Source organism: Mytilus trossulus, chromosome 8, assembly GCF_036588685.1.
Source record: "Mytilus trossulus isolate FHL-02 chromosome 8, PNRI_Mtr1.1.1.hap1, whole genome shotgun sequence".
NCBI classification, from domain to species: Eukaryota; Metazoa; Mollusca; class Bivalvia; order Mytilida; family Mytilidae; genus Mytilus; species Mytilus trossulus.
The window spans coordinates 37,454,242-37,479,096 of record NC_086380.1 but is presented as its reverse complement, the minus strand read 5'-3'; the positions used below and the strand labels follow the sequence as shown (position 1 = coordinate 37,479,096).

At 31.1% G+C, this 24,855-nt stretch overlaps 2 protein-coding genes and 1 long non-coding RNA gene across 3 annotated transcripts in view; all 3 read right to left on the bottom strand.

Annotated features, from left to right (window-relative positions):
- The window catches only part of LOC134680915 (uncharacterized), a 499,914-nt gene that overhangs the window by 312,907 nt on the left and 162,152 nt on the right, over positions 1–24,855 (bottom strand). The window lies entirely within an intron of this gene.
- Positions 1–24,855, bottom strand: part of LOC134680913 (HAUS augmin-like complex subunit 5) — a 409,805-nt gene that overhangs the window by 276,013 nt on the left and 108,937 nt on the right. The window lies entirely within an intron of this gene.
- LOC134680911 (uncharacterized) lies at positions 7,553–23,680 on the bottom strand. Its single transcript, XM_063540205.1, has 18 exons — positions 23,582–23,680; positions 20,863–20,919; positions 18,812–19,013; positions 17,968–18,200; positions 17,352–17,460; positions 16,738–16,970; positions 16,085–16,216; positions 15,355–15,516; positions 14,773–14,909; positions 14,073–14,178; positions 13,321–13,404; positions 12,793–12,973; positions 12,245–12,334; positions 11,498–11,584; positions 10,703–10,760; positions 9,962–10,003; positions 9,234–9,418; positions 7,553–8,411 (listed from the first exon to the last, which is right to left on the bottom strand). The coding sequence occupies exons 2-18, from the start codon at positions 20,863–20,865 to the stop codon at positions 7,804–7,806; spliced, it is 2,652 nt and encodes an 883-aa protein (XP_063396275.1). The 5' UTR covers positions 20,866–20,919; positions 23,582–23,680; the 3' UTR covers positions 7,553–7,803.

Genomic DNA, 24,855 nt, shown 5'->3' with positions numbered 1-24,855 from the left:
TGGCAGTCAGCAGGGTTAAGGAACATCAGTTGTTCGACCTGTTAGTCAAATGTGTTTTGTTTAAATATACTTTTTCACTCTTTTGTTCTTTTGGAAAATGTTGTTTGTGCTGTTTTTAGACCCTTCTACAACGAAATTTGTTTGACATGCACACGTATAAAAACTGCGGTTTTTATCCAACGCAGTCATAGGTTTGAACGTAGTTTTCAATTTAGACTCGTATATATATATATTAGTTGGTTTAGTTGGATGCAATGATTTTATTGAGAAATATCACAATGTCGGTCTGTATATATAACCCTGTTATATTGGAAAATATCTCCATGTCTGCCCGTATAACTCCGTTACAAGTTTTTTTTATGTTAAATAGCGATATATACTAGTTTTATCTTGATGCACTGAATTTATTGAGAAATGTCTCTATGTCTGCCAGTTTTAATAAAATGTGCAAAATCGATGACATTCTGCTTGCTTTAGCTTGATGAACTGGTTTTATTGAGGAAAATACCATGCTTGCCCGTATAACCCCATGACAAGCGTTTTCATGTGAAATACCGATGATATCCTGCTTGCTTAAGCTTATTGCTATGATTTTATTGAGAAAACAAACCATGCTTGCCCGTATTACCCCGTTAAAAGGGGTTAAGTGTGAAATACCGATGATTTATTGCCAGTTTAAGCTTGATAGCACTGATTTTATTGAGAAATATCCCTATGTCTGCCAGTTTTAACCCAAGACAACGGTTATAATTTTCAAAATCGTTGATAGTCTACTTGCTTTAGCTTGACACACTGATATTCTTTTGAAATATCACCATTTCTGGCCGTATGACCCCGTGACAAGCTTGTAAATGTGAAATAGCGATGATATACTGCTTACTTAAGCTTGATGCTATGCATGATTTTATTTGAAAAAAATACCATGCTTGCCCGTACAACTCCGTTACAAGGGTTTTAATGTGAAATAGCGATCTATACTAGTTGGTTTGATCTTGATGCACTGATTAAATTGGGAAACATCACCATGTCTGCCCGAATAACCCCGTGGGCTGGCAGGCGTTTAAATGTGAAATAGCGATGATATTCTGCTTATTTAGCTTGATGCTATGATTTTGTTTAGGAAAATACATTGCTTGTCCCTACTTACCCGTTACAAGGGTTTTTAATGTGAAACAGCGATGATATATTACGAGTTTTAGCTTGATAGCACTGAATTTAGTGAGAAATGTCTTTATGTCTGCCAGTTTTAATAAAATGTGCAAAATCGATGACATTCTGCTTGCTTTAGCTTGATGAACTGGTTTTATTGGGGAAAATACCATGCTTGCCCGTATAACCCCATGACAAGCGTTTTCATGTGAATTACCGATGATATCCTGCTTGCTTAAGCTCATTGCTATGATTTAAAGTTGAGAAAACAAACCATGCTTGCCCGTATTACCCCGTTAAAAGGGGTTTAGTGTGAAATACCGATGATTTATTGCCAGTTTAAGCTTGATAGCACTGATTTTATTGAGAAATATCCCTATGTCTGCAAGTTTTAACCCAAGACAACGGTTATAATTTTCAAAATCGTTGATAGTCTACTTGCTTTAGCTTGACACACAGATATTCTTTTAAAATATCACCATTTCTGGCCGTATGACCCCGTGACAAGCTTGTAAATGTGAAATAGCGATGATATACTGCTTACTTAAGCTTGATGCTATGATTTTATTTGAAAAAAATACCATGCTTGCCCGTACAACTCCGTTACAAGGGTTTTAATGTGAAATGGCGATCTATACTAGTTGGTTTGATCTTGATGCACTGATTAAATTGGGAAACATCACCATGTCTGCCCGAATAACCCTGTGGCAGGCGTTTAAATGTGAAATAGCGATGATATTCTGCTTATTTAGCTTGATGCTATGATTTTGTTTAGGAAAATACAATGCTTGTCCCTACTTACCCGTTATAAGGGTTTTTAATGTGAAATAGCGATGATATACTTATTGCTTAAGCTTGATGCCATGAAAAATACCATGTTTGCCCGTATTATCCCGTTACAAGGGTTTTTAATGTGAAATAGCGATGATATATTGTGAGTTTTAGCTTGATGTTATTGAGTTCAATTATCTCCCTTGAAATATTTCAGACCAGGATTTTTTTCCTTTATGCTTAATCCAAGGTTGTGTACTGAAAATGTTGTTTTACACCAGGTGTTTTAACAATATCAATGAAACCGTTAAGAATTGGGTTAACAATACCTGATGCAATGTGTCTTAGTAAGTTCAATTATCTCCCTTCAAATATTTTCGTTCATGCACATCTTCAGGTTGTGTATTCAACTGTGTAACGTTTCATCAATATCCGCCAAGCCATTAACATATTAAGGAGTTACTAGACCTCATGCCACATATTGCAATATTAAAACTAACCTCAAAATTACTTGTGATGTTTTTTTTTTTTCAAAATTGAGTTAAATATTGAAGCAATCCTCTATGTAGCATTTATTGAGGTTCTTATCTACTGTAACTATATATCTAAAAGTAATACATAGTTTCTCTCAGGATCATAATTTCATTCTGCTCAAGTTTGGCTAAAATTGCTTCAGTTTCAGAGAAGATTTTTGAAAGTTAACAAACATGACTTACAAATTTTGGAAAAAAAATGTTTAAAGAGCAATAACTCCTTAAGGGGTCAATTAACATTTTTGTAGATTCTAGTTTGCTCAACATGTTCCCTACCTTTATCTAAAACAGACAAGATGGTCCATTATCCTCTCAGGTTTGCCATACAAGGGACTAATAAAAGTAAACTAATGGCCTACAATTGTTAATTTCTGTGTCATGTGAAGAGTCTCATTGGCAATCACACTGCATCTTCTTTTTTATAATTCTTCGTACTTTGTATTTTATCATAAAAAAAGATAATTTAATAGATATCTTGTTAACATGTTTATTATTTTCAAAGGAATCAATAACTAATACATATAACATGAAACATCTTATACAGTATAAAGTAAATTTTATTGAAATGTTGCACACATATATATGTAAATATATAAAGTAATTAACATCAGCTTTATAATGCACCAAAATGACTTATACTAATTACAAAAATTTGTAATCACTTTGCAAAATTTAGTTAAAACTATGGAATAGTAAAATAAAATCTCCAATCAGGGTTTCCAATAAGAAAATAAACACACTAATAATCATGGTTTATTACATATTTTTATACAAGCACTTTGGTTTTGATTTTCTTAATATTGCTGATGGTTTCTTAATAAAAATTTCAGTAAACATACAGAAACATCTAAAATACATTTAAAAATCATTAACCTATCTACTTATTTTGACATTTAATATCAATTTGGAATAGCTTACATCATTCATTCAAAAATTAACATCTTCAGATCTCTCTCCCACATTTTCACTTAGTTTCCATTTCTTAACATTTGTTCATTTTTAATAGTTATCAGCCAAAACACCATTTGTTAACGTCTCCAATGTATTCTGAAAATTGATTAACCACAGATCAAATTTAGAAGTCTTCAATATATTCTTCACCACTCTCTTCCTCATAATCACTTTCAACGTCTTCTACTATCAAATCTTCCATCAAAGCTACATTTCTCAACATCTGTTGCATTTTTTCATAGTTATCAGCCAAAACACCATTTGTAAACACAATGTCAACCGACATGTCCCCAATGTATTCTGAAAATTGATTGTTTAACCTACATATCATCATTTCATAATACATTGCTTCTTTTATCAAAAACGCAGTACCTCCTGAAGTTGGACATTCTCCTAACTTTTCTTTAATTTTTAAGTACTGATGTTTGCACCATTTAATTACAGATATCATTTCTTGTTTAAGAAATCTTTGTTCTTCATTACATCTAGACATCTGCTTTGAAAGCTTATTGAACACTGCCTACCTTTATGAAAATGGCTCAGTTTGGGTAAACTAAGAAATTTGTGTTATAATGATGAATGGACTTGTTAATTTTTATCTGCTGAAAGTACTTTACAGGCATCACAGGTTTTGTTAATTTTTTTAATTTTACCAAGTTATGTTTCTCTCTTTTATTTCTGACCCCCTCGGTTTTGTTATTCATTGTTATCTCTTTTGTAATCAGTGAAAAAATATCCTAACAGGACCACACACACACAACCTTTCTATTCCTTCCCCATCAAACAAATTATAAAAAAAATTATCAAATAACCTCTTTTGTCACTAGCATCTTGCATAACTTAGGCTGTCTGTCCTTTAAAGCTTCACAAAATCCTTTTACAGACACATGGCATTCAAGCAATAATCCATTTAGCCAACGGAGAAGGTCCATATGAAATGCCAAATGTGGTATTTTTGGTGAGGCAGCTCTCAACAGTTTAAAAAAAAATTATATATTTGTCTTTTCTTAAATAGTGAAAAGGGGTCATCTCTTTTGTAATCAGTGAAAAAATATTCAAACAGGACCACACACACAACCTTTCCATTCCTTCCCAATCAAACAAATTATAAAAAAATATATCAAAATAACCTCTTTTGTCATTAGCATCTTGCATAACTTAGGCTGTCTGTCCTTTAAAGCTTCACAAAATCCTTTTACAGACACATGGCATTCATGCAATAATCCATTAAGCCAACAGAGAAGGGCCATATGAAATGCCAAATGTGGTATTTTTGGTGAGGCAGGCCAAAGATTGTATGACAACAATGTCACTGCTTCATCTTCACATGAACAAAATTGGATTGTTCTAAGGTGTTGTCTGCCTATAATATAAAAAAAATATAGCATCTTAGGCAAAACCTTAAAACAACATCAAACAGAATTACTGTTTAGCTCTTAACAGTTTCAAAGAAAATTATATATTTGCCGTCTTTTCTTAAATAGTCAAAATGGGTCATCTCTTTTTTAATCAGAGAAAAATATCCTAACAGGACCACACACACGCACAACCTTTCCATTCCTTCCCCATCTATAAGACTATGGATTTCTGTCCTTCTAGGGCCATCAATATCACTGTCATTATTTTTCTTCCCTTTCACAATCATGATACCCTTTAAATAGTTAACATCATTTGAATGCAAGCTGCAAGTTAGCTCATTTTCAAATGCTAATTATCTTTTATCTAGTCTGAAAAAACACCCAAATAGGACAAAAACCTCAAAATTCCTTCCCATCTGTAAGACCATGATTTTCTGACCATAAATATCAGTCAATATCTAAACTAGTTCATTTTTTTATCGCATTTACCTTCCCAGTTTAACATATAAATCAGTACAAGGAAGTTTTATCAAAAAAAATATGTTTCCCTCTTATTTTCTGATAAAAGGCCAAGAGTCAATAATTGAATATGATTGATAAAGTTTGAACAATATATTAATATACATGTATAAACATAATTTTCTGTTGAAATCCTAGCACACATTGATGTTTGAAATCATTTTTACAAAATCAATCAATTTAGGGTAAGTAAGGAGACAAACTTTTTTTTTTGCCTAAGTATGCTTACTACAATATTTGTGCAATAACTTCAGTAAATAGTGCCTCTCTGCAACATGTTTTTAACAGTAACTAGCTGTAGTTTCTTTTGCTTTAATTTGACCAATTTGATACTCTTTAGATAATTAGCAGCATTTGAAAGTAATCTGGAGGTTTTGTGTTTTCTCTCAAATGCTGATAATGTTTTCTCTTGTCTATGAAAAAGAAATTATGCCTTTAAAGTAAAATCATAAAAACTATTTTAATTCATAACAGTTAAGCATAAAACTGTTATTTTCATGCAAGCCATTAGATAAATCCCAATCTTGTCATGAGAATACTACTCCTCTTTGGACAGACTCTTAATAAAATATGAATACAATTTTATAATCAAATGAAAATGAAGGGTATATTCTTGGAAAATTATAAGCTTTAATTTATATATTGCATTTACATCCCTTACAGCCATACCAATTAACAATTTGAAATATTTCTTTTTTATTGTACATCTCCACACAGCTTTTATCAAGACACACTGCATGAAGAAATTTTATATCAAAACTATACAAAGAGAAAAAGAATTGTTTTGAAGAATAAGAATTTAAAAAAAATCACATAGATTTTGCAATTTATAGTTTAAATTACCATAAGCAAGATTTGATTTGTAGCAGGTCTAGTTTACGAGCTTATTCCATCTACGCCAGTGACTTACAACCTTACGACTTTTCACAGTGCGCCAGAGGGTTGCATCCTGTTCTACAAACCATGTTTTGTATGGATAATGATCTCTTTACACCAAAAGATTTTTTTTTCTTCTTCAGATTTTAGTAAATAAATGCAACATTGTGACTAACAGTGCTCAAAAATGGTAAAAAAAACCTTTTAGGGTAGGTAAGGAGACAGTAAACGGACATACTTTTTTTGGCCTAAGTATGCTTACTACAATATTTGTGCAATAACTTCAGTAAATAGTGCCTCTCTGCAACATGTTTTTTTAACAGTAACTAGCTGTAGTTTCTTTTGCTTTAATTTGACCAATTTGAAACTCTTTAGATAACTAGCAGCATTTAAAGGTAATCTGAAAGTTTTGTGTTTTCTCTCAAATGCTGATAAATGTTTCTTTTTAAACTTTCATACAACATGTGTCATTTGAAAAGATATTGTATCAAATATTGCTTCATAATATACATGTATTGATGATTATTATGGATAATTCAAAATTTAAAAAAAAAATGGGGCCAGTGGTTATGTGTGCTAAAATCTAAATGTTTCTTTTTATTATTTCAAAATTGGTCATGGTACAAATTCTCTCTAGTCTGCCCTTACAGTAAATACTGTTAAGTGTAATTTCAAATTGATGAAATCAAGTTACTCTTTAATTTAAAATGCACTCAAAAATAATGGAAGGGCACCCAGTGTTCTTAATTGACATTTAGAAATTACAGATTATTTATGTTAAAAATGCTTTTCATTTGAGTTAAAAAAAACAACATACATTAACAACTGCTAAAAAAGTTTTGCAACAGGTATTAATGAAAAGATAGCATTAATGAACAAAAATAATCTTGAGTTAGATCATAGAACACTTTTACAATGTTGCTATATAAGGTTAGCTAAATACTATAGACAATAAGTACAAGCATTAACACCTTCTACAGCTTTCATTCCTAATTTTCAATATCAAAATCAATATATTTAACACATAAAAATACTTCACTTCTTTTTCCCCCAAAAATTATTAAAAATATAGTATGTCATTAATAAATAAATAATTGAAGAGCACTTTTCATGATATCTTCTTTTTAGATATCTTCCAATCAAGGTGAATTTAAAAACAATCAAATTTTCTACTACAAAACAATTATTTTTCCCTTTGGAAAGTGAAACATAGACCTGTAGTATAGTAACATCTTATGTACTTTATAGTTTGATGACAATCATGATTCTATCATCTAATTAGTTAAGTATTTGAAGATACATTCAATATCTAAAATAGTTAAAAAGTATTTTTGAAACTCATTTACCTTTTGAGTTAAACCTAAAAATAAAAAAAAGGAACGATAGTTTGAAAAAGGATTTTACAAGCATCTTGAATTTTGTTCAAAATTTTTCTCAAAGTTGATAATATTTCAACAATGCTATGTTGATACCTTGACATGATTTTCCAGAATTAGATAAACATTTTTTTTGACAAAGATGATAGAATATTAATAAACATATATAAACATAACTTTCTGTTGAAATCCTAGAACACATTGATGTCTGAAATCATTTTTACATAATCAATCAATTTGGAACAGCTAATATAATAATCATATATAAATTTATAAGTCTTCAATATATTCTTCACCACTCTCTTCCTCATAATCACTTTCAACGTCTTCTACTATCAAATCTTCCATCAAAGCTACATTTCTCAACATCTGTTGCATTTTTTCATAGTTATCAGCCAAAACACCATTTGTAAACACAATGTCAACCGACATGTCCCCAATGTATTCTGAAAATTGATTGTTTAACCTACATATCATCATTTCATAATACATTGCTTCTTTTATCAAAAACGCAGTACCTCCTGAAGTTGGACATTCTCCTAACTTTTCTTTAACTTTTAAGTACTGATGTTTGCACCATTTAATTACAGATATCATTTCTTGTTTAAGAAATCTTTGCTCTTCAATGCATCTATCTTTTAAGCATTTAAGCTGAATAATTTCCTGTTTGATAGATTGAGGAATGTCTGAGACAACCTCAAAATCTTTCATGAAATTATATATTTCACTGTCAATATCTTTGATACTATCAAAACTGATATTTTCTGGTAAGCCATCAGAGGAATCCCCAATCATATTGTAAGCATCAATGGCCTTGTGAATTTTTTTGGACACACATTTCATCTGCTTTGAGAGTTTATTGAACACTGCCTGTCCTTCTGAAAAATAAAATAAAAATGTATCAACATATTTTTGTTACTTAAATAAAAATTGGATTGAAAACATTGATGATACATGGTTGCATTTATGTTGTATCCGCAACTCCTAAACCACCTATTATAATTTAATGAAACTTTCCCAGATTTTTTATAGTATAAAGCCATTGTGCAACTCCTGTTTTGTTATTGTTTAAAATCAGTTTTGGGGGTTTTAGGGTTTCAAATACCAAAACATGAACTTTCAAGGAGCGATCACAGTACCTCGTTTTTTACTGTGGTTGTTAATGGCTTTTGGTTTAATGAGTGCTTGTTTTCTCCTTGGTTTTGAATGTTGTTGTCTTGTAGTTCCTTCAGTGCAGAAGTACTAAACATTTTTCACACTAAGAAAAAAGTTGCTGTTAGTGACTTCAGTCAACCCCAAAGTAAAGTTACTGATAATATAGGAAGTACATGAATTATTTATCTTGATTACAGTATCTTTTTCCAAAATTAAGAAGCATCAATATACATAGGGACAGCATGTTTTGTAAATATCAACAAAACTGGTATATCACAAATTTTAAGGAAATTAAATATCTTGTATTTTAAGCCCAAACAAAAAAGTATGTCTGTTAACTGTCACATGCTGAAAATAAAAATAGGGTAGGTAGGTAAGGATTTGTTTTATTTTTTTTACATCGAGTCTATGGGAGCAACATTGTGACTGTAACAGTGCTTAATCAAAAATGGTAAAAAAAAAAACTTTTAGGGTAGGGGATAAAAATTAGGGTAGGTTAGGAGACAGTAAACAGACATACTTTTTTTTGGCCTAAGTATGCTTACTACAATATTTGTGCAATAACTTCAGTAAATAGTGCCTCTCTGCAACATGTTTTTTAACAGTAACTAGCTGTAGTTTCTTTTGCTTTAATTTGACCAATCTGATACTCTTTAGATAATTAGCAGCATTTGAAGGTAATCTGGAGGTTTTGTGTTTTCTCTCAAATGCTGATAATGTTTTCTCTAGTCTATAAAAAAGAAAATATATCTTTAATGTAAAATCATTCAAAAAAAAGTATTTGAAATCATAATAGAAAAAGCATAAAACTCTCAACAACACTAATATTTCAATTGTAAAGTTAACTATCTTTTTCCCCATGAACATGTGTTATTCCAATTGTTATAAAAAGCTTTCACGATTAAGTGAATGATTTCTGCTTTAAAACTTGCAAGTTATTAGTTTAACCAAGATAAACACAAGAACGTGTCCATAGTACAGGGATGCCACACTCACAATATCATTTTCTATGTTTAGTGGACTGTGAAATTTGATGGCATTAAAATTAGAAAGATCATATCATATGGAACATGTGAACTAAGTTTCTAGTTGATTGGACTTCAACTTCATCAAAAACTACCTTGACCAAAAACCTATTGAATGCATTGTTTGTTAACTGATATGACATGGGGTCTTTTTTCATGTATATAAAAAAATCTAGTTTTATCAATCAATAGTATTGCACAAATTTGTTTAGGCTGATTTGTTAATCAAGCCATGTGGTCATAATCACCTTCTTTTTACATCCAAAGCCTTCTCATCTAATTGTTCAGATCTGCAAATAGAGAATGAAAATGAAGAAGTCAAAAAAAAAACTAGGTATACACATTAATAAATAACAAATACAGATCCTCAATATTTTGAAAAAATGAGTTCTCATAATATTTACAGTCATTTACATACAAAAACTATTGTAAGAATATTCTAAGTGTTAAATCATCCACTAAAAATGTGATGATATACCATGAACAAGGTAGATTGCCTCTTATTTTTACAAGAAAGTGCAAGATTTTCAAATATTGGTTTAAATTGCTAAATACGTCAAACTGTATATTGAAAAACTGCTATAATTATTTATATGATGAATTAGTAAGATGTCCAAATAATAAGTGTAATTGGTTGTTTTTTTATAAAGAATGAACTGTTTATTATTGGTCTAGGAGACGTATGGTATAGCCAAAACCTTAATTCAGACATGCCTGATGTATATTTTGCTGTCATAAAGCAGCATTTATATGATTGTCTAAAACAAGAACTTAATGGTCAGTTGCATACTTCGTCAAAATGTTCTAATTATAAATATATGTCCGACAGATCCAAAAAGGTGCTCATTTTTGTCAATATTGTGAAAATAGTCATACTTTTCACATGTTTACATCATTGAAATACACACATTTGACATTATTGATCATTTCAATATCATTATACCCAAAATAAATTTTTGGCCTGAAAATATTAAGATCTTTAAACATACCCACTACTATTATATCTTTGAAGAGTAAGAAAATAGTCGTCTGTTTTGTTCAAAACAACTGAAAAGAAATTATAAGTAGGTAAATTAGTTTTATACTTCAACGAACATGTATTTGCAATAAATAAAAGATTTGTTTTGAATACATGTTTTAGTCGGGTTGTTGTCTCTGACATATTCCCTGTTTCCATTCTTATTCAAGCATGTATAAATATCATTTAATATATAAGATATACTTATTAAACCATGAAACTTTTCTATAACAGTTGCAGGGATGACAGTTACTATAATAAAGTCGTCAAGTGATAACAGATAACTGTGGGGGTTAGAAGGGACTTTCTTTTAAGTGCCTTCCAACACCCTCATACAGTTTTTTTTGGAATAGCCTTCATTAAAAATAGATAAATACATTTTCCATATTTTTTCTATTTAAATAATGACCTTTCATGGTGGCCAATTTTAATTTTAGATTATTACCAAAGTAATAACACTTTTTAAGGACCTTAAAAGGGACAAAGTTAGTTTTCTCGTTAGAATTGTTTTAGATTTGTCATTCCAGGACCTTTTATAACTGACTATGCGGTATGGGCTTTGCTTATTGTTGAAGACCGTACAGTGACCTATAGTTGTTAATTTCTGTGTCATTTGGTCTTTTGTGTCGAGTTGTCTCATTGGCAATTACACCACATCTTCTTTTTTATATATCTAATAAATTTTGTTTTAACACATTAAGCAGTTTTTCAGAATGTGGGGGACATACACCAAGTTATGGCAACAACTTTGGTATTAAAAACTTACTTGTGGTATCATTGTTATGATTTTGTACCACTGACAATTTTTCCTCCTCAATCCATTTGCTAATTTCATCATTTCCAATAACTTTATCTGAAAGGCAAACACATATAGATTTTGGTGTGCAAGTTCAATCATTTCATAGACTTCACTTACAAATAGATATAGTTTACAATAAATCAGGGATGTTCCAGAATTAATTGTATAGGGAGTGGGGGTCAGAAGGCACTTTTTATTTGACCCCACCATGCATAAATTTTAAATTGGATATTTCCTTTAATTGTTCTTTTTTTTAATCTATCTAAAATAACCACACCCACCAAATTTTAATATAAGTGCCTTCTGACCTCCCCCCCCCCCAACAATTAATTCTGGAACAGCCCTCATGAATAGCTTTATTTTTTATTACCATAATATCTTTCAAAATATTAATATAATATTCAAAGGTCATACCTGATTTAGGTCTTATGAGCTTAGGTTTACCATACTTTAAGTGTCTATCATATAATGGTAACAGATTTCTTAAGCACACAAGAGCAATTATACATCAAATAACTCATACTAGAACACTAAATCTGATTTAGTAGATAAGTATTTCTGTTCAATATTCAGCATTATTGGATAGTAATGGTACTACTTTTAAAGGAGAGTTGTGCTCTAACAACTTTCAGCATGTGTTGACATGTGTTGATCAAAATAGCAATTCTCAAATTATAACATACATAATAGAAATATTAGAAATTAACACCTTACCAGGAATAGTAGAAATAATCTCCTGAAGGGCCCCATCACTGTTTTCTTCAATTTTTGCTGTTCTTTTGATCTTCATTACCAATGTGTCACCTACATTTTTAATATTTTCATTATCAATACAAAGTGCAAATTATTTTCTTGAATGATAGTAAATTTAAGAATTAAAATGTGTTTTAAAAGCAGTGGCAAAGAAAATAATTTCTGATAACCCTGAGTGTACATAGTTCTAGAATAAAATAAAAGTGTGCTAATATTTGGTCTTGGATGGCGAGTTTTCTCATTTGCAATCATACCAAATCTTATTTTTTATAGTCAAATTTTTGCACAGACAATAAAATATTATAGACCCTCTAATGTAATAGGCAAGGTATAAAGAATAAAATAGGATCATCTTTTTAGCTTTGTTTAAGGTTTTAACAAGTACAATAACAGAAAGGGTTATTTTTATTACCCTGGCATTCCATAAACATGATGGCAAATTCTCACATTTCATTTTAGGAAAGGTGAGCTAAGAATAAGCACTATTTTATGTGATCATGTAGAATTACCGATTTTATCTCTTATTTTCTGACCAAAGTAAATAAGGCCATCTGTTAATAGGTCAGTTCTGTTTTCCGGTGTCATCTCTTTAGTAATAGTGGAAAAACCACCCAAATAGGACCACAAACGTTCAATTCCTTCCCCATCTGTTAGACCATGGTTTTCTGTCCTTCTAGGGCCTAACAAAATCTACAAGATCATAAACATTTAAATATAATGAGACTAACTGTGCAGGTTCAACAATAATTAAAAAAACTAAGATAAAACAAGTATTGCAAAAATATACCTTAAATCTTGAAAAAAATATCATTTACATAACACATTTGTGTTCACTGGTATAAACTCTTTATATCATTTTATGAAGATTTGTGTTTTATCTGGAAGTATAAATACAAATGTATATTGAAAACATGTCCAGTTATTCTACTAGAACAAGTTAAACAAAAACCTTGGAATTGACTATGCACATCTGATAAAACCCAGCAGTTTTTTATTTTAAATTTACTACCATAAATTTTAAAATATAATAATCTTACTTGACATGAAATGCTGTGTCCATAGCAGTGGAAAATTGGAACTGAAAAAGTTAATTTCTCCAGCAAATCATTTCTGCCAGCTTTCTGAAAAAAAATACTTAAGAATTAAATTTAGAATAAACATCCAAATTGCACAGATTTTTTTGATTTTTTATGTTTAAAATCAGATTATTGATTGTTTCTGTAACAGTTAAATACATTTTTCATTCCAAGTGCTCTCCAGTTTAAAGTTGGACTTATTCTGTAAACGTCCTGAGGACTGTATGTTGCCCTGTAGTTGTTTTCGTTTTTCTGTAGTTGAATTTTCCCTCTTTATCAAATATAAATTAATTTGCACATACCAATATCTCTATTTTATTCTTGTTGGAAAAATTAAAAAAGTCGTTCTAACTTAATTTATGAAGAAAGTAAAAACATAAATGCATAAATCAATTTGTGTCATGGATAGATGATACCAATCATGCTGTATGAAATTTAAACAAAAATACATGCTCACTGTTCAGTGAATCATGAAATAGTGTTAAAACCCAATTTGGCATACAATTTTATCACATCCCAATGAACATTTGAGCAATTTTGTAGATGCAACTATAACTTCATCATTTACTATCCTTACTAGAAACTTGAACCTGATATGGATGGATAAAAAAAAGCCTCAAATGAATGGATATGCCTCTCTATTGTCATAGATTGGGCAGAAAATATGATTCAATTCCTGAACAACATGCAGTACTGATGATTTTTTTTTTTACCTCAAGATGTTTTTTCAATAAACATGCAATATCGTAAGATATGTGCATTTGTCTGTCAGAGTTCTTTTTTAGTAAAAGTTCTAATAAAAAAACAGCATACCCAAGTCTACAAAATAAAAAAATGAATTATTTGGAATGATCCTCTTGGTATATAAATAACCGTAATATGATTTTTAAGGGTGTGACTTAAAGTATGTCATGTTATATCAATTATCAGTAAACATTACAGTTATGCATATATAGCATACACACAAGTTTGGGAAAAAGATTCATTCATGTTTTTAAAGTGGTTAGAACAAATTAAAACATTAACAGTGTGTGGTACCTTTACCTTCATGGTAGTTAACTATAACCGAAACCTTTAAATTGATTAAGTATGTATTTCACACTTCGAAACAATAAAATTCAAGTTAATTCTTTAAAATTTAAAGTATTGTAATATTCATTAATGCCTTAAGATGTGGTTCAATTTTCTAGTATCTTCTAAATTATGAGGGCAGACATGACAGTAGCAGGGTTTGTGAGTAAAAAAATATTCAATTTTGATTTGAAACCATGAAAATATGTAACCACACATTTAGTTTCTACCATAATCATACTTTAACCAATACAGGTCAGATTGAAAAAACAAAACATAACCCCCTTTGATAAAACAGGCAAGACACAAATACATTTCATAATGAATATCGTAATAGCTTACTTTTCACCATGTTTTAAACTAAAAAACTTTTGGGGGAAATCATGTCTGCAGGTGGCTCCAAACACTGCAGTTTCAGACAATTTGTTGTTCTTTGCTTTTGATCTTATGTCGTTTCCAGCTTGGAAGTCACTGCAGTCCTGGAAAATTAAACTTAAATTAATTTTCGTTTTCAATGGCTTATATCCATATTTAAAAAAAAACCAACAGCAATATTTTTTTAAAGCTTTTCTTTTTTCCCCAAGTCTAGATTTTACTTGAAGACTTAGATGTAAAATTATTAGTAGGTACATGTAGATAAAAGAAATATATAATTTATTTATTACTATCATTTGATATCAAATGTGTGAATTTGAATTAAACACACACACACAGTCTTAAAATAATAATATTTTTGTTTGTTGTTCGCCTATCTACCAAAATATTTTTTTTAATGTTTTTCAACAAAAAAAATATTTTTATTAATTAGGAACTTTATTATTATGTTTTACTAAATAAATAAATAAAAATATATTTCTAACTGCCTACCAATATTTTTTTTTCATGGGTAGGGGACCAGCAAACAATAACTTAAGTTTGGCCTACCTTTTCAATTTTTGGAGTGTTATAATCCTTAATAAAATCATCGACTAGCTTCTGCTGGACGAAAAACCTATCTTCATGTTTTGGTGCAATCCAGTTGTATCCTGATGATGACTTTCGAACCAACTGGAAGTCAGCATCAAAACAAAAAATACTTGTTTCAGCCTTTAAAAGAAATTATATAAGCTTTATCTTATTTAATCATATTAAAACAGTTTACCATGTTGATTATTGATATAGGAACAAGAAGTTGACCGCTAAGCATACCCCCACATGTAACTTAAATGGTTGAACATATTGGATTTTTTTCAAAGCCCCAGGAAACATTCAGTTGGTTTTTTTAAAAATCTGATAAGTGTTCACAAGTAAAAACTCATCACTGTTAAGCTGGTGGTCAAGTATGAAGTCATTCTGCACATTCATATTGGAGAAGTATTTTTGGAAACATTTGTTCACTTTACATTTTGAAAAATTTTCAGTGTCAGCAAACAGAAAATTGGTATCTAAAAAATGCTCACACATGGTAAAGCTGGTGGCCATGTATGAAGTCATTCCACTCATTCATATTGTAGTGCTTGAAAGAATTATTTGATGGACCAATGGACAGACAAGGTATTTGTAATGGTATAATGTATTGTCAATATGAACCAAGTTTTTACAAAAAAAATCATTGTATTCTTTGGTTCATTACATGATTTTTTTCATAGAATCAATGAAAATACATGTATATTACCTCAAAGCATGCTGGGCAATTACAACCATCATCAAGATCTGGATAATAATCTGTCATGTAATCCATTTGATAGACATATTGTCGAAAGTGATGGATTGTTTCCGCCATTAAACTTTTGTATATTTCTTTACCCTAAAAGATAAATTAATACTAACAGTTAAATGTGTCTTTACTAAAATAAAACAACTTTAAGCAATAGAGGTAAACAAACTGGATTTTGTTTAAAAATATTTATCAAATGTACCAGCTTGTAATTTTCTACTATTCCAGACATGCATTTCATCTATACAAGACACCCCACACCACCCCAAAACCAGTCATCTTATTTTATATAAATAAGAAGATGTGGTAGGAGTGCTTATGAGACAACTCTCCATCAAGTCAGAATGTATTTAAAGTTTATAACAATGATAGGTCAAAGTAGGGGTTTCACACAGAGCCCTCACACCAAAAAGACTGCATAAAAAATATATTTATGGTAATTGTTTGTTTTGCCTGCTCTTTTTTAAAGTCTGCAAGCATGAATGGCTCACCTAAACACAAAACAGCCATTTTATTTTTCTCCTGACAGTAAAAAACAGTTGAATATTAATGATGCATATATTAATATATTTAGCAAAAAATATTATAGAAAAAAAAATAATCAATATAACCTCTTTTGTCACTAGCATCTTGTATAATTTGGGCTGTCTGGCCTTTAAAGCTTCACAAAATCCTTTTACAGACACATGGCATTCAAGCAATAATCCATTAAGCCAACGGAGAAGGTCCATATGAAATGCCAAATGTGGTGTTTTTGGTGAGGCAGGCCAAAGATTGTATGACAACAATGTCACTGCTTCATCTTCACATGAACAAAATTGGATTGTTCTAAGGTGTTGTCTGCCTATAATATAAAAAAATAAAGCATCTTAGGCAAAACCCTAAAACAAAATCAAACAGAATTATTGTTCAGCTCTTTAACAGTGTTTCAAAGAAAATTATATATTTGCTGTCTTTTCTTAGTCAAAATGGGTAATGCCTTAAAAACATAGCTTAAACAAGATAATGATTTACACAGAAAAAAAATAATTGTGAGCTGATTGGACTTCGCAACTTCATCAAAAACTACCTTTACCAAAAACTTAACCTGACACGGGACAGATGGACGAACGTACGGATGGACAGACAGACGAACACACAGACCAGAAAACATAATGCCCCTCGTAGGTGGGGCATAAAATTGACAACTAGCAGGCAGGAAAACTTGTAGACATACAACCAATACCTTTATCATCAATTACCACTATTTCTTTCAAATACGATGTTGTACATAGTTGGTGCTGTTTCCCCTTCCAAGGCAAAGTTGGCGGTGCATATCCAATAAATGCTCCATGCTAAAAAGAAATAATTTATATAGTTATGTGGCTTCCAATTATAAATAAGTCTTAAAATCACTTTCAAAAATTTGTATTTAAAGCCAAATTCATGGTTCTCTTTAATTGCCATTATCTTATAAACTAAACAATTGGTAATATGAGTTAGACAGACCATAGCATGTTTACAATAATAACCATTAGATGTGTGTTTTGCAATTCTTTAAATTATCGTTGTGGTTTCGCAGACATATCGGAATCAGATTCTTTTTATTAATATATATATAAATGCATGTATTATATCAATTTTGGTTGGGTTTGATACATTTAATGTTTAAATGCAATCCTCTGGGTACAGGATTTCTCACATGTTAAAGACCCATTGGTGGCCTGGAATTGTTTTGTAGGTTTTGGTCGGGTTGTTGTCTCTTTGACATATTCTGTTTCCATTCTTATTCAATTTATTTTTATTATTGTATTAAAATGGTTTTAATTGTTGTCATCACAAAAATTATCAAATAGTTTTACCATCCATTTTTCAAAAACGTGTAAATGTGGATGCTGATGTCGTAAATCCAAACAACTTCCACAAATTACTGGCCATGATATGCAATCAATGCAACGATACAGGTCCTCACATCTGATTCCACAATCATGGCAGTTCAATGTGTTAACAGCTTCTTTTTCTTTAGCATAGGACACAAGTTTGTTGTAGGTTTCTGTCCAGTTACTTATTCTCTGATGTTTGGCTTTTGCATACTCTGAAAAAGTAAATTAACTCATATTAAGCACTGTCAAATAAATATATGTCTTAAAATTTAAAAGATTAAAATATAGACTTATAAAATCAATGTTTGAAATTTAAACACCCTCAATTTGCATTTTTATATCTAACAGTAAATCTTGAAAATAGTAATTGCAAGATGTTTTTATGACGGACAGACAATGGTATACCATAATTCCTCCTGTCTTTGCTGGGTGTATAAAAACAGCGATTGGCCCTCCAGATTAATATTAAAATTATGAAAAAATGAACAAAATTGGTTATGAGATCCAGAGCCAAATGAATCATCTTTATTTAAGTTTTTTTTTCCTGTGACAAAAGATAAACAGCCTGTGCAAATCTATTAGTCTGAAAAACATTTGTCCTGATATGCCTATATTAAATTTTAAAAATGTTCACATCTGAAACAATATTTGCTATACTGGGGCATATGACTATACTAAAAATATTTATAAGCCCATTACAATTTCATCTAAAAAATTCTAGTTTTAATAAGTCAACCTAAGTGATATATACATGTAGATATGTGTGTTGAAAAGTCACTTTTAACTAACACGTCAGCTAATCATTTGCTAATTGAATACACACTGTTTATGTTGATGTTTTCATCTGAAACTTCTATTCTTTCTTCTTCAATAACTGGTGTGGAAGGAAGGGTCGAGGGAAGAGATTCTTTAATACAAGGTATTTCTTCTGGTTTGTATGATTTTTTTACAGTCTTTTTTCTGCCATTGACATGGGTAACATATGCATACTGCAATTTCCTTTTTTTTACATAGTTTTGTGACATCTGCAAATATAGAGTAATAATTTGTTCCTATGCATCAATAAAAAATACTAACAGACATTGGCAAATGTAGAAAGTATTTAAAATTCAATTTTGGATATATATATATATTATATGTTATTCAGGTCTCAGACAGGGTATATACTGTGACATTCCCGGCTTAGAGTTTATATCCCCTGAGCCGAAGGGATATAAACTCTAAGCCGGGAATGTCACAGTATATACCCTGTCTGAGACCTAAATTACACATATATTACGGATTACCCCTGACGTAATGTTACTTTCTAGTGCAGGTATTTGTTGAACATGCACAATGCAGCATGTATATTCATTACATGTTTACTGTTTCTTTAATATTTTGAGTAATCCATTTGAATGCACCTTTTTTTAATCTCGACAAATTTTTATCCGTTAAAAAATAGTTTCAATAAAGTTTTTAAATCATATTTTGTGTTTGTATGTGTGTCTGGCTTTGTTTTTTTTATTTACAACACACATATTGAAAACTCAACCTGATAAGTTCGGCATACGTAAAGGATATTATAATTTGCTGTTAATATAATTTTATCGTGTATGTAATAATTTATTATAACACTTTTAACATTAGATTTAAATATTTAAAGTGTAAATTGCGTGATATTGTATTAAAACGTATTATTGGCTGAAGCACGTCATTATTTTCCCTCTGTGAGCCTCTGACATTCCTTAGTGTTCTGTATAGCTTTTGACTACGTCACATAGTAACCAGTTTATGAAGACGTTTTTGAGGTTCCAATTGGGGATAAAAACATCGTATATACCCCGGCAGTTAACTGAATATATACTGACATCTCTGTGTTGTTATCCAATCACAAACCTCGACACATTTGTAATCCGTAATATATATATATCTGGGCGTCTTTCTCCATCTTGGATTGTAACAAAGCAGAACACAGTACATTCAGATTGTAAATCAAATCATCACAATTTTTTATGTTAAAGTAATCTTAATTTTCATTTTAAATGTAATGGTTATTTTACATTATAATAGAAAAGATTTTAGCAAAGATTTATTATTTTTGCCAATTTTCTTCTTCTACTAAATTCAGGCTTAAGGGGAGATAACTCAGAAATATGAAAATTCCAAAGGAATCTACAATTTTTATTCTATTTCTTTTCATAGAGAGAAGAATACTGAATAGACTGGGACATCATCTTTTTTGTACATTATAAAAGTACTATGTTAAAAATCTCTTCTCTTAAGGATGTACTTAGGTGAGGTTTTGGTTTATTTTGTTCTCTAAGTAATGCTCTTCTGATTTATTTTATCAATTTTAAGTTCTAGATTTATTTAAAAAAAAAAAGTTCACCTAAGTACATCCTTAATTCATTTCACAATTCTATAATTTGTTAAACCTTCTGCCCACAGAATGGTGTTTTACCCCAGGGCTTTCAATAGAAGGCGGTAGGCAGCGATTTTCACCATCTACTTGAAGGAAATCCGTCGCCTACTTTGCTCAAAAGTATAAATTAAAAAATCAATAAAAATGACTGAAGGGGAAATTTACGCTGTTAACACAACAAAGGGGGATTTCGGATAAAACATGGTTTCTATTTATAACCTTTCGTGAAATGACCTGAGTAGTCAAGAATGCCTTGGTTGGAATCGCTGTCAACAAGTGCAAGGCGAAAACTACTGAAAGTAGAAACCAGCAGAAGGCACCCGAACACCGGTTGTAAAGAAATTCCTGATTGCTCGATTTACAACCGGTTTTTTAAACAACCACCTTCAGGTATATTATCCATTAACTTTTAAAATTTCAATTTAATATATAAATACCATTACATGTAATGTGATAAATTATGTGCTTACCATTAGTGGAGATGGTGCATAATGTAACAGTCATACAATAGTTACGCTACATCAGTCCTGTGAACAAAAATACAATAATAACAAATGTGAATAGTATACCAACATTCACTACATAGTCTTCCTTATTGTCATTGCCCTGTGGGACCTTGATTGGAATAAAAAATATTGTATTGTTACCAATTCATTGAACTAATACAAAGTTGTTGTTTTTTTTTTAAAGTCATATGAAACAAGTTGTAGAACAAGTGTGGACACAGACATGCATGGATAGTATCCAGCATTCAAGACCAATACTGGTATGGACCTGCATCACTGCTTATATTTGCTCTACAGCAAATCTAAAAGAATCCCTTTCCTTGAAGCCAGGAAAACTTTGAAAATTTTGTTCCCTTGTACATTTAGCTAAATTCCAAACTATTTGCAAACAGTAAGTTGTTGCACCACAGATCTAATAAACAGCTGTGCTTAGAGCGCATGATACGCCTGTATTGGGCATAGAGAAATTGGAAAAGAAGGCATTATAAATAATTTCCTTAAATTCAAATTGTTTAAGTCCTATTACTCCAGAACAAAAAATAAATAATCAAAAATCAAAAGAGAGCTTCATAATATCAATCCCAACAATAATGTAAAGTTTCAAGGAAATCAATATAGGAACTTTTAACAAGCGATTTGGAAAGGAATATGATGTTTTCAACTGAATTGCCAATTCTTCAGCGGTTTGCAAAATTATAACGATTGACATACTTTGGTTGGATTGCTACGGATGATTCCGACAATTAATGTAGACATGTTATACACCATTGTAAAGATAAATCAATTTAGATTTACGATAAAACAAGCTTTAGTGGGATTAACAGCCTATAAAGCGGCATATAACGGAACTTCGTCACCACCCAACATTTTTCTAAAATGCAAGTTAAGTACCTTGTGTTATAATAAGGTATATAGGAATTTTTTTTCTGAGACAAGTGCCTGTGCTTTTAATGTATAGATGTTTGTGTAAATGAATATTGTATTGTATTGTATATATGAATGTATGAATGTATATTGTATGCAGTCTGCGATGTTAAGCGGTAGCCCGAAGCCCAAGTCTAGTTTAAATAAGCTCGGACTAGTTTAAGTACACTGCCAATAGTCCGACCGGTCTAGTGCATATTGTGTGCACTTTTTTAATCGTTATCGCAAGTCAACGCAGAATGTCACTCAACGCAATCGATATCAATAAACTGATACTCTCTTCCTTGTAAAAATTCCATAAACCAGTTTTGACGGTCTCCCTAATAACCGAATGTTCAAAATGAAAAAAAGCGCAAAAACGGTCAGTACCACATGTTTTGAAAATGTCAAATTTTGGTAATTATTGGATGGTTTATGTTGCATAGACTGAATAAAATATAATCGTAATAGAAAATAAAAAAAACATTGAACATTTTTGCGTCGGAAGATATTAATTCGTAACTGCCCGCTTGACATCTTGTGTATTTTAGACGATTGGTTATTAGGACGACTTCAGTGACTGGTTACCGTTAATTTTATGAAGAAGAGGAACCAGTTTTGTTTTCTTCTCAGAATTGTACACACATAATTTTGGTCACAAACATCGTTTGATATACATGGCTTTACTGTCGGAAAGAGCAAGACCATGAAAGGCATCAAAAAGGCTGTCTCGCAAGTCCGACTAAGTTACGGAGAATTGAAAGAAATACGAGGATAAACGGGTCCGAGAATTTATAACTCGTTGGACGGACGTCCCTGACCCTGGCTCCAGTACGAGAATCTGGTTATGTTGAGTAGCTACTGTAAGGAGCAGGGAATAGTAGTCAAATTTTGTATTTGAACAGGAGTTGTTCATGGAGAAAAAACTCTATTTTTTTGAAAAGTTAAATACACTTCCAAATGCAAAAATGTAACCTCAGAATGCAGGATTTTACATCTAATATTCCAAAATTTTCAAGGGGGGCATGCCCCAAAACCCCCCTAGCTGGTTCGGATCACTTCGTGATACTCAACGGTGACACACGATTTTATTTGGTCCAGTACATATAAATTCGGGCTAGTATTATTTTTTTTTAACTAGCCCTATGGGCTAGTGCTTCAAATAGTTTTTGGCACAGACTGTGTATGCATGTATTTGTTTAGAGGGCCTAAATGAAAATTAGACAAGTTAAATAAAGAATTATTATATTATATTATTATATTATTGAGGGGGATAGGACCTTTATCGGGACTCCGGGATTGGTTGTTTTTAAGCCCGGGATTTCGGGATTGACCTTTTCGGGATCCGAGAATTCTTTTTTCGAATTTCGGGACCTCGGGATTTCGTGTTTTTTAAGCCCGGGATTTCGGATTTTCGTGTTTTTAAGCTCGGGATTTCGGGAGCAGGACCCCTCCTACCCTCCCTCATTATTATATTATATTATTATAAGATAAGATAAGATAAGATAAATTTTATTTTCGAAATTAGGTCCCCAGGGGGGCATATACACATAACATATATGATTGATACAACATACAGTATTTTACATAACATTGTAAAATAAACTATTGAAATTGTCATACAGGTATTATTTGTTAAATAAAAAAGTATTTGAGAGTTGCTACTCTAGAGATGTGGCAAACCACATTTATTATATTATGAACATTAACGCTGTGTGATTCATCTGACATCTGTTCATTTCTTTACTTTTTTATCCTTATTCAAATTATTTAATTTTACCTTTAATAAGTTGACTGTTCAATGCATTGCAGAAGTATCATTTAAAAGACATGAAGTATGGGTATATATGGCATAATGATAATGGCCGCTTCTTCATCTATTCTGCAAGTGAGGCTGGCACATGGTGCCTCGTTTTAGTGTTGCTGTGTTCCGGATAACGTGTTCCGAAATAATATTTCTCTGAGAAGCTAATAGCATACTGTAGCATACTGTACAGTATATACAGTATAATTTGTTACAACTTCAAGAAGCCTAATAGTACTAATAGTTTTGTTATTCAAGAAGCAAATACTTATAGGATAGGGTGTATTATCTCAGCCAGTTGAAGTAAAATGATTCATCTTGCATGCTTATTAAGTTTCTGTAGTTGTGTTCTTGGATTTCTGTTAGACACTGAACAAACTGTTAGTCAAAATACAAATAAACCATGCCTTTTAGTTGATGACTTTTTAGCCGAAAAGAAGGAATTGAAGCATCAAATAGACCAACTAGAACATGACAGCGAGCAAACTGTTAATGCGTTAACAAGACAGATACAGCGCAAGTTTTCTCTTCTCAATGAGAAAATAAATGCAAGTCTCAGTCTTAATGATACTTTAGAGCTATTAAACACATGGGAAGTAAGATATCTTGCGATTGAGAAAAATAATGTGCAACTGAGTAAAACATACGCTACACTACAAAAACGTTACAACAAACAGGAATCCGCTCTTTCGGCGTATGGAACAAGTCTATTGAGATGGAGAAAAAATTCTCCAAACTTGAACACTTAAAAAGTATCAATCCTTGAATTTAGAAAACGCTCAGAATCAGCTAAAAACTGTTGTGGAAAAAACCAATACACTTTCAAATAATCAGTATGCAAGAGATCAAGATTTCCTCGCCCTTTATAATGTTACATTGCAGTCAGAAAAAAGCATCACGACCTTGGACGGGCGAATGTCAAATTTATACAGTGAAATTACGATAATGGAAGAAAAGGTGTCGAGGATTAGTAAAAAAGGTATGGTATATACACTCTTTCATCTCGTGAATTCAATTTTACCAATATTATAAATTCGTCAAATACATCTTCCAGATGCTCTCAAGACATACTTATAGTTGTCATATATCAGGTAATATCAATAATAATTTATTATGATAGAATTTCTTACACGTTTGCTTTTATATCAATACTGCAAGAACCGTCAAAACGACCTCATTTCGTAATGGTCCCGTCATGTTGATGTGAAATGAATTAAAACGAAGCTTTGTAAAAAGACTAACACGCTGAG